The 11,865-nt window shown below is 24.6% G+C and overlaps 1 protein-coding gene across 1 annotated transcript in view; it reads right to left on the reverse strand.

Annotated features, from left to right (window-relative positions):
• Positions 1-11,059, reverse strand: part of LOAG_17981 (cation transporting ATPase) — a gene marked incomplete at both ends in the record, with an annotated part of 13,658 nt that extends 2,599 nt beyond the window's left edge. Inside the window, 18 exons of the mRNA XM_020450652.1 lie at positions 223-428; positions 770-906; positions 1,108-1,256; positions 1,810-1,877; positions 2,426-2,490; positions 2,607-2,764; positions 3,191-3,430; positions 3,783-3,899; positions 4,952-5,060; positions 5,564-5,789; positions 6,267-6,532; positions 6,824-6,972; positions 7,077-7,219; positions 7,611-7,800; positions 8,057-8,205; positions 9,840-9,949; positions 10,557-10,767; positions 11,050-11,059. Of these exons, the coding sequence (XP_020305645.1) occupies positions 223-428; positions 770-906; positions 1,108-1,256; positions 1,810-1,877; positions 2,426-2,490; positions 2,607-2,764; positions 3,191-3,430; positions 3,783-3,899; positions 4,952-5,060; positions 5,564-5,789; positions 6,267-6,532; positions 6,824-6,972; positions 7,077-7,219; positions 7,611-7,800; positions 8,057-8,205; positions 9,840-9,949; positions 10,557-10,767; positions 11,050-11,059 (2,703 nt within the window). The remainder of the gene's footprint in view (positions 1-222; positions 429-769; positions 907-1,107; positions 1,257-1,809; positions 1,878-2,425; positions 2,491-2,606; positions 2,765-3,190; positions 3,431-3,782; positions 3,900-4,951; positions 5,061-5,563; positions 5,790-6,266; positions 6,533-6,823; positions 6,973-7,076; positions 7,220-7,610; positions 7,801-8,056; positions 8,206-9,839; positions 9,950-10,556; positions 10,768-11,049) is intronic.
• Between the last annotated feature and the right edge of the window lie 806 nt (positions 11,060-11,865).

Genomic DNA, 11,865 nt, shown 5'->3' on the forward strand with positions numbered 1-11,865 from the left:
ATAATAATAATAATAATAATAATAATAATAATAATAATAATAATAATAATAATAATAATAATAATAATAATAATAATAATAATAATAATAATAATAATAATAATAATAATAATAATAATAATAATAATAATAATAATAATAATAATAATAATAATAATAATAATAATAATAATAATAATAATAATAATAATAATAATAATAATAATAATAAAATACAGTAACCTGTAAGGCTGATAATCCTAATGGTAAGCCAAGCGTAAATTGTAAGACAACTGGAAATATTTCCGGCCAAAGATGAGCTAATGTATAAGCAATCGATAGGCGCAAATTGTCAAATAACAAACGCCCTTCTTCAATTCCTTTGACAATTGAAGCAAAATTATCATCTGTCAGAATTATATCCGCTGCTTGCTTTGCCATATCACTACCTAAACCAAAATAATTTCCTTTCCTAACAATAAGCAAACATTCATCAAATATCACACGATTATTTACAACTTGCTTATCATTATCACTTATCATACTTATCATTTCATATTACTTAATCTCAACAATCTACTGCATTATTTATCACTTTTTCATTTTATCATTACGACGATCGACAATAATACATTAATTCATAATCTTAAAATTACAATTAAGAAATTAATTGTACAATGAATACCATAGAAATAACTCCAGCTTTTCAAAATTTCGAGTAAATGAATGGAAACTGAAAAGTATTAAAATTTAAAAATATACAAATTCTACATTAAAAAAAATTGTTAACCTGCAATACCCATAGCGATACCAATATTAGCGCATGCAAGAGCTTGTGTATCACTAACACCTTGACCGGTAACAGCTACTATTTCACCACGTTTTTGACATTCTTTAATAATTCGAAATTTTTGATGTGGATTTATCCTAAATTTTTGCTAATTTTTATAATTTAAATAATGCTTCGAGTCTAAAAAACGAAAAAACTCCTTTTAAAAAAATTAAAACAAAAAATGGAGTTAAAAGGCAAAAAATTATTTCAATTTTCTTATTTTACACTTTTTTCCTCATTTTCCCTCACTTTTTATCCCTTTTTTTCTTTTTATTAATTTTTTTTCTTTTTCTTACCTTGCAAAAACGATATATTTCTTTTTGAGCAATTCATTCCAACCAGATTCATCCAAACGATCCAGATCATCACCTATTGCAATTCTCCAGTTTCTTTGCTTGTCATCAATTACACTTATTTTTAAATGATCACGACCGCTTGATTCGAGCTATAATTAAACAATTGCCAATTACTTAATTAATTGACATTCTCGCATTTCATTACCGCTTTTGTCACTTTTCCTCCTCTATTATGCTTGTGCGAAGAACTCAAAAAATGAAAAAAAGAATTGAAATGCAGGTAAAGGATTGTTAAGAATATAAATGAAAATTTATGAAATTAAAATAATCCAAAGAGTGCAAAATATCGTTTTCGTTTCCTTTTTTTGTTGAAAAATAAGAGAAACTCTTTTCAATACATATATAGAAATCTAATGATTTCAAACTTCATCACATAATTTTTATCTATTTTCTTTTTTTTTGTTTTAACAAAATTGTGCGCATTTTGGAAGGAACAATGCCAAATATATCATTTAGGATAAAATATTTCAAACTTAAAAATTAATTCAATTTCGCTTTTGCTTTCTTTTCAACATTCTTTACATCTTGAAGTAATTGCTTAAATTTCAACAGTTCAGTTTGATTGCTTTCAATACTATTATTAGTGCTGTCGGGAAAAAAAGGGGAAAGGCCAATTTAATTATTTTCGAATTATAATCATACCATTTCATCATCGGTACCAATAAGTCCAATTTTTCGTGCTACTGCTACTGCTGTTGTTGGATGATCACCTATAATATTCATTAGTATTAATTGTTTTCCTGCTTTCATCACAAGAATTATAAGTTTAATTCGTCAGATTATATATCATTCCTGAATAATTTCAAGTTTTATCTTTTATATAATTCATGCAAATGCCTGGAAAATTGTAAAAAGAGAAAGAAATCTCAATTCTTCATAAATAATTGACAGTAATCAATTGGAGCTGAAATATTATCGGTTCTAACTAGATAAATAACTTATTGCAACAATTTTTTGTACTGAAGTAGAAAAAAATAATTAAAACCACTAATGAAATTAATATTGTATATATCTTTCGAGACAGATTAAGTTTTCTTTTTTCTTTTTTTTTCACCAAAAAAAAATAGCAACATTTGAAAATAATGAAAGTTATAAAAACCAAGTATTATTATGTGATACGTAAAGCAAGGTCATATTAGGTCATATGTTAATTGGATGCTTATATTTGAGGTGCCAACTTTAATTCAATGGTATAATTAACTTTACTTAATAATTAGTAATGAAATATTTGAAAGAGAGAAGAATACAGAGATCATACCTGTAATCATATAAACTTTGATGCCAGCTTCCTTACATTGCTTTATTGCATTTGCTGCGTCATCACTGAATAAATGCATTATTTTCAAAATCTTAATTTTTTACGTCAAAAAAGGATGAATCATTCATGCTGAATCATCAAATAATTTGTTAAAATACGGTAAAATCACGGTAAAACTAACCGTGGTGGATCAATTAATGCTGCCATTCCTAAAAATGTCAAATTCTCCAGTACTATATCAGAAGATGTAAATTTAGTATTTATATCACTGATAAAAAAACGTTTTATAGCAAACGCAAATACTCGTTTTCCTTCATTTCCAAAATATTCCCAAGCAGTCTGAAATTTCTTGTTTTTATAAAGTGAAAGTAATAAAAAAAATTATTCCTTGTTCATTTTTAAAATTAAATTGTATGATTTAAACCCTTCGAGAAAGACATGTTTTGATCGAATTTGATAAAAAATTTACAAATATTTGTTGAAATTTTTCAATAAATTAAAAAATAATTCAAAATGCTTAGCCAATATCACACTTTTCTAATTAATTTAAATACAATCAAAAGTTAATAAAAGAATTGTGCCATAATCAATTTAACAAAAGAATATTTATTTTATTGAAACAAAAAAGAAAAATTTGTTAACCTTTTTTTACCAGGGAGTGAAAGTTACGGAATTATGATTTTTTTTTTTCTTTTTCATAAACATTAATTTCTTTTTTTTTTTTGCTTAACGTTCGTTGCTACATACTTACGTTTGAGTGTTCACCTGGCACTCTTGACGAAGTTCCCGATTAATTGGTAAACATTTGTTATCAACTTGCAAGTAATTGCAATATTTTAGGACAACTTCTGGTGCACCTTTAATCATCATTAAAAAAACACCACCGCTATCATTTGATTGATTTACTGTTTGCTCACTTTTTCCCATTTCTGATAATTCCGCAATATCACGTGCTATCACCAAATGATATCGACGTACTGCATTAAATGGCATATCAAGAGTTGTCTGAAAGAAAAAAAGAAAAATGAACCAGCTATTTTTTATTTTATTGTAATCAAATCTTTACACAAAAGTTCCTTTTTTTAATACTTCAAAATTTCGTAAATTATATAAATTTATGAAATATTTATTATCATATACCGTATTAGGTTAAAGATCAAATGAAGAATTTAAAAAATTGTTTGATCAAATGAAAAAAATTTTTTTTATGCATTTCACATGTCCATTTTGATTTTTAGTATTTTTTTAAACTTTTTTTTCAAAATTTTTTTTTGAAAAAATGGAATGTTTTAATTTTTTATTATAAGCTTGTATCTTTTAAATTATGCTGAACAAACAAAATCAATTGTTTACTTACAATATAATTCATTCGAATTTTCTCCACTGATGAAAACATTTCCACATAACGAAGTAATGCAACATCTGACGGCGAACCATATATATGATTATGTTCAAATATATCTCCATCTTGACACTAAAACAATTTGATAATATTTACAAAATTATCATCTTTAAAAAAAAATCAAGAAAAAAGGAAAACGCAAAAATGTAAACTTTACACTCAGAAAATGTGTATTTGTTACAAATCTCAATTAATTTTAACTAAATTTGAATTTGTTACCTTTGGATGAAATCAATTAAAATCCATCAAAATTTATTTACATTATAGCATTTTGTCGAGAAAAATTTATATCGAAAAACAAATGTTAAAATACGACTGATAATTTGTTGACTGATAATTAAATACGACTGATAAAAATGACGAATAAAAGAAAATAATGATAAATAAACCGTAAAATAAACCGTTCGTTAAAATTTCTTTTTCCGAACGAAATATTATAAAATAAATAATTTTTGGTAAATTATAGGTGGAATTGTCAAAATTGTTAAACATTTTGTATTGGAAATTTTAAAATTTACAAATTTGCATTGGAAATTTCAACATTACCAGTAATTATATATCTTTGTGGACTATAAATCAATCAACTTTCACTAAGTTTTTTTTTCCCTCTCTATTGTAACTTGAAAATTTAATTAGTAAATTTGACATTTTGCTGTTTCAAGTTAAGCCAAAATAAGTAAATTATATCAGAAAAAAATTGAACTATTCGCTCATCAACCAATAAATGTCGCATTGTATTGAATTGATGAATTTTTCAATCTCTTATATTATTGTGTTTCACAAATCTCATCATTCTCTACCGTTTTATACCAACATTATTTTTTCTTTCCCTTTTTTCTTTACAATTTTCTTGTAAAAATAATAATTTAAGATTATTTTGTGAAAATTACTATATTTGTTGTTTTACCATTTCAGTCTTTCTAAATGTTATTGCAGTATTTTTCCATTCTATTTTTATTTTCCTTAACAAAAACAGAATAGCAATTTTCTATAATATTTTAAATTTTATTGCAGTTGTTTTGCATCCCCTAAAATTGTACAAAACTTGCTGAATTTACTACTAATACCACTATTATTATCACCATTGTACTAAATGATTAGACTTGAACTTTAATCCCTGATACCTGAACTTTACTAGTTTCCTGGATATCGTCAGTCTTGCAAACATCTTTTGTTTCTATTGCATTGTTCTGCATCGCAAATACCATTCTTGGCTTTCCAGTAACAGAATTTCTAAAATATAAATTTTGCAAACTTCGGAAAAAGCTTAGGAATATTTCCAAATAATGATTTGTGATTGTCTCAAATAATGATTAATATAAATGACGATAATAACAATAATAATATTAATTGACAACAGTGATAATAATAGAAATAATGATAAAAAACAATAATTTATTTCTCAATTAATATAACTCTATATAAATTATGAAGATTTTAGGAGCTCATGATACAAATATTGTCTTCTTCCAACTTAAATCTCTCGAATTATAGATTTCTCCTCTAAATAACAATCGATAAAAACTGGAAAATAACAAAAGTGGAGAATGTAACTAATTCATATTGCTTAATTAAAGCAAGCGAAAAAAATACAATATGATTGTATATATATATATATATGTATGGAAGAGGAATTTTAAAAATCATAATTGAGATCAAACATTTTTATTTTCCTCATCCTTAATAAAATCCTGAGACTCGCAATTTCTTTTTTGTTATTTTGGATATCAACTAACAGGACAGTAAATCGCTTGTTGACTTGGCCCATATTTAGCATCTCTGCTGAAACCTTCGTCGGGGCTTCTTTCTCCGAGGCCAAATGTTTTGACTTATGGATACATTCGAAATGCGCCCTATTACAAACACTCATTACGACAAACATATCGGATAGCGGTTGCTCACATACCGGTTTTGAACAATTACTCGAATCAAGAACAGATTGATTGTCCATGTAGTTACGACCTGAAATAAAATAAAATGAACTGAAATAATATCAGATTTTTTTTTCAGATAACTAATAGCAATTTTTTTCAATTCTACATGCAAATTATAGAAAAATAAAAATAAAAGACTGAAAAAGAATCCATTAATCATATATGAATGCAACTAATTTAAAATGAATAGAAATTTTATTAATTTAAAAAAAAATTTCGGAAAGTTTTAACGTAATGCTTCAAAAAAAATTAATACAAAAAAAAATTAAAAAGAAAGAATAGGACGTAAAAAAATTAAAAAGAAGGACAAAATAATTTTTCGCTTGAAAATTTAAATTTAAAACATCTTTTACCACATAATAGGTTACAAACTTCTTTTTTAAGAGTAAATTTGGAAATTTGTTAGGCATATTTTTGGATGCAAAATTTTCGTTCTCCCATTTATTTCTCAGTAAATCAAATTTAAACAATAATTTCTTTTTTTTTTTTTTGAAAAAGAACAAACTTGGTTGTTGATACTTTCGATTGTACCATAAATCAGTGAGTACCATCACATTTTGTGTTAGGGTTCCAGTTTTATCAGTTGCAACCACAGTTGTAGCACCAAGCTCATCAATAATATCCAATTTTTTAATATAAACATTCTTACTAGCTAACCGTCTACCGATAATAGCTAATTGTGAAATAACCATTGCCGGTAAACCTTGTGGTACGTTTGCCACGATGATAATCAAGAAACCAATGATAAAATGATCCAAAACGTTTTGAAAACTAAAACAAAATATTTAGTAATAAAAAGACAACAATTATGTTCTTGCTATTTAATTAAATAAATTTAACATCTAAGAACAAAAATTAATATTACATGTGATTGCTGATACATTGTTTTTGCAATTTTTTTACTCAAATAATATTATAATGATAAAATTTATAATTTTATGTTGTAAATAATCCCATAAAGTGATGATAAAATTTACACTGTCGCTGTTTTCATGTGTAAAATCTAAAGACTTTATTAAATTTCTTTTTCTTTTTAAAAAAAAGGAAGGAAAAGTGACGAACTTATTTATGATACTACCAAACATAAAAAATACTGATGCCATAATCAAAGCTAAGACTGATATAAAATTGACAAATTCATCAATTTCCATTTTTAACTTGCTTCGTGTTTTGTTAACTTGTTGACGAATGTTTATAATATAGCCAAGAACCTAAAATATAACAGCAAATTTATCGAATTTAAAATAAATGATAACAAAAAAAAAAATTAGACATAAGATAAATATTTTAAAAAAGAAAAAACAACCTAAATTACCGTATATTTTCCAGTTCGTACAACAATTCCTATTCCATCACCTTCAAGACAAAATGATCCTTTAAATGCTACATTTCTTGCATCAAATACTGATGGATATGTTGCCACAGCTTCATGTGTATAATCGTAAGCTTCCTTATCACCTGAAAACCATGAAAATAAATGTTATTCAGAAATGAATTATGCTACCGTATTAATGTGTTATGTACATCAAAAAAGCTAATTGATTAAACAGTACCGCGAAATGTCGGAGATTAAAAAAAAAAAAAACGATTACTTCAAACTTTGCAATGATCCAGATTAAAAACTCTTTTTAGGCTGAATTCAAAAATTAATATTGACTAATATGCTGGCTTAATTTAGATTACTAGTTTGCATGATCTAGACTAAAATTGCATTGATATAGGTTGAATATACAGACTAAAATATCGATTAACAATCTGTCAATTAATAGTGTAATTTCGATCTAAAATACTAAATTTTATCGTATGCCAGGTTATTATTAATGATACCGGAAGAAAAAATCAGATAAACCTGTTATAGCTGAAGTTTCAATCTTCAAACCATTTGATTGCAAAATGCGCATGTCAGCGGGTATAATAGCGCCAGCAGTTATTACAACTAAATCACCGGTAACCAATTCCTCTTCTGGTACCTGTTGCTTCTTACAATCTCGGATAACAATGCAAGATGTTGGAAGAACTGCTTTCAAATCATTTGTCACCTAAAATGTTGTAGGAATTATAACAATATACTTCAATAAGATATAAAATATGCCATTTCAGTGTAATAAAGTATTACAGTATATGTATAATTAAAATGATAACAATAATTGACCAGTCATAATCATAGCTGCATCATACATTGATAATTATTATCAATTTATGTTATCATTAAAATAATGAATGAATTGATTAACAAATGATAAAAGAAATTATGAACTGATAAAAGGAAATTAACGAATTAATTAAATAACTCACTTGAAGTGTTTGTTTTTCTTGATAAAATGTAACAAAACACATGAGAATAACGATTAAAACAAGAATTAATGTACAATAGAGATTAATAGGTTCATTATTACCATGCATCAAATGGATTATATATGTTGCTAAGCTAAGCATTGCAGCACCTGAAATAATTGTTGATATTTGACTATTACAAATTAATTAATGTTATTTTAAAATCATTAATTGGTAAATTACTTTACTAGCATTTAATATTGAAGAAAAAATTATTGATAGCAATAAATATTACCATTAATAGAATTATGTTATCATACCAATATTAAAATGATAACATAAGTATAAGCTATTGTGGTTCAATTAATTTATTTAATTCATATAAGTTTAATGCAAGAATAAAATGAAATTACTTGGTAAATGAGATTAGTGAGTGTCATTATTATTACCTAATCTCTATTACTATATTGATAATAATAATGATAACTGATGACAATAATAGTTAATATCAAAAAAAATATATATGTATATGTATAAATTGAGTTTTATTATTATTTTATTTTTTATTTTTGGGATGGATAAAAAACAGATTGAATCTTTTTTTGGAGATGGACGAAAATATATCAATATGCAAATTTCACTTCATGTATCATTTTGCACATCATAATGTGTTGGCATAAAATTTAAAAAAAAGGAATGAAATTAATTAGATAATTAAACTGATACTTGAAAAATATGTAAATAATAGTACTAAACAATATGAATGGAAGCATAAAGTTAACAAGATAAATCAAAAGTAAGTAGAAATCAATAAGTAAAAAACCAATGAACAGGTAAATAGGAGTAGAGTGACAAATATTTCACTTTATAGATAATATGCTTGTTATCAATGAATGTTATCACCATCATTATGGTGTAAATAAAAGTACAGCATAAAAAAAATAGATAGAAGTAAATAGAAAAGCAAATTATGAAAGTAGAATAATGCTAATGAAAATAAAATATGAAAATAAATGAATGTAAGTAAACAAAAATAGCAAGAGATGGTATGAATTATTTTAATTTAGATTATGTCATATGTTTCATCCTATTGATTGCACCTATTCATTAGATAGTCTTAATTTTCTTTTAGATTGATGATACATGTGGTAAACAATTGTACAATTTAAGAAAGATTGAAAAGGAAAAAGAAAAAAATCACTTGTTTATTTTATTTTCATCAAATTACTTTACCTATTTAAATGTTTAGTTACATTGTCACCTTTGCTATTTATTTGTTTGTTTTTATTAATTAAATGTATGAGTAATTTACTCGTTCATTTCATAAATGTCATCTGACATAAAATCTCAACAGCAATATTTCTTGTTTTTTCTTTTCTTTCTTTTTAATTTTCAATACGAAATTTAATTATTTAAAAAGTATTCGGGAATTGAGAAAATTACAAAGCATGCCAATAATTTAATGACAATTAAAGGAACATGGTTTTTTCTTGCCATTCTTGCCACAAATTAATTAATTACTTGTAAAAAAGAAATGGAAATGACAGAAGACAATAGAAAAAAAAAAAAAAAGTAAAAGAAAAATAAAAGGGAAAAAAGAAAAACAACATCGTTCATTGAGTGATATTTTCAAATTAAAAATGAGAAAATTACGTTCTTTCAAAATTTTTCCCTAAATACTTTTTAACAATAAATTTAAAATTATTGAAATATTTTCAATTTCAATGCAAATTGTAAAATTTTGCAACATTTTGAAACGTAAATTTAAGCAATAAATAATATTCTATGCAACAATTACACTTACAAAGAAGTAATAGCCATAATCGATATAAAAACTGACGTAAAAATAATTTTACGTTACTGATTTTACGTGGACATTCGATGAAATTAGCGCCACCATCTCGTAAACGTTTGCTGAAAATCGCATAATTTGAATAGTAGGATTAATTGATGAATCAGAGTTATCAAATAATCCTTTACTAATACCATTTCAATATGGTATGAAATGATTCATTCTCATTTTTGTCATCTCTTATCCCTATTGATGTGTCACCGAAAATGGCACCATAATACCATTCAATCACTGATTGCATTATCATAAACATTTCAAATTTTATTCAAAAATAATTTCAATTGGAAAGGAAAAAATGCGACATCAATTCAAACCTGAAAAAATTTCCTTTGTCAACATTATCACATCCATCAAATTTTAAATATAGTAAAGCTCTCTCAAAACTTTTAAAATATGAAAAAAAAAGGAATAAAATAAATTCAATATTTTTTCTCATTCCTAAAAATAAATTTAAGAAAATAACATTTAATTCATTAAAATATAATTATTAAAAAGTAAATTTTCACTGAGTGATGATAACGGATAATCAGATAATCAACATAATCAATCAATAATTATTTTTTCACTGTACTTCTTCCTTATTCTTTTTTTAATTTTGTGAGAAAATATTATTTGAAACTTAAAAAAATATGAAATCAAACTTATTAGAAATGTGATTTTTATTCTAACCGTGCTTCAATCGAACTTAATCCATCACTTTGTTCCGGATATTCGGAATGAATATTTGAATCGATATAAATATCTTTAATTTGTTCAACCGTTAAATGATGCTCTACAAAGGATTCAACCAAATTATCACGACATTCTTGTTCACGATGGTTTCTATCCTTCGGTTTGATTAATTTTTGTCGATTGAAAAAATGCCACCATTTAAAGCCATCTGTAAAATTGCTGTTTTGTTATTCACTATTATTGTTTATTATTATTTTATTAATGATATTATTATATTATTGTTGTTTATTATTTTCTATTAATGATACCATTATTATAATTATTATCAGTATTTTCACAAATCTCATTAATTTTATTATATTAATAATAATAATATATTCCTTTTTAATTTCATTCATTCTTGCTAATATTCCTTTTAGTCATTTTTTATGAAAAGAAAAATTATAAATTTGTAAAATTAAATTCATTTTTTTTTGCTAAAAAAACAAACATTTGGCCATAATCGATTGAATAATAATAAAATTTGTCAAAATAACATTGCCGAAAGAAGCGCTTGTTTTCAATAATAATTCGAAATTATGATTGCTAAAACATTGAAATTAAAAATTTTAATTTATGCCGAAGATTTTAAGGAAAGAAACGATAAATGAAATAAATGGCAAAAAAATTAAGTAAAATTTGATCGACAAATTAAAATACTTTTTTATTTAAAAAAGGAAAGAAAAAAAAAAGAAGTTAGCAGAACAATATGTTTCATTTCTTTTGCTTCCTAATTGCAATTTAATTTTAAGACGAAAAAGTTAATAATGTCAGAATGTAATGTAAAATTAAGTTATAAAAATGAGATAAATTCAAGCAAAACGATTCTAAATTAATTTGAAATATAAAAAAAAGTGGGAAATTATGCATAAAAAAAGATTAATAAACAAAAGTTTTTCAATTAAACAAATGATAAACAATAATACATCTCTTCAGAAATCTATCGATACAAGATGAAGTAAGAGAAAAATTATGATTATGTTTTCTATTAATACATTCATTTATAAATGATCCGGAAAGCAGAAATACGTATGATCCGGAATAAAGAAATGTGGCAATCAATAAAATGAGTCATATATGATGTAAAAAATGAAAAATGAATGAATCAGAATTGATAATAATGATAATGATTGTTGGTAATTTGACGATGAATAATTCTGAATAATGAACATTATGTGATAGGGAAGCTAAGGATAATTTTTATTTTTACTTTTTTTTTTTTTGTTAAATGTATATTTTACGAAAATTAAACGGAGAAAGATTAAGG

The sequence above is a fragment of the Loa loa genome (genome assembly GCF_000183805.2).
Source record: "Loa loa unplaced genomic scaffold supercont3.166, whole genome shotgun sequence".
Lineage (NCBI taxonomy): Eukaryota > Metazoa > Nematoda > Chromadorea > Rhabditida > Onchocercidae > Loa > Loa loa.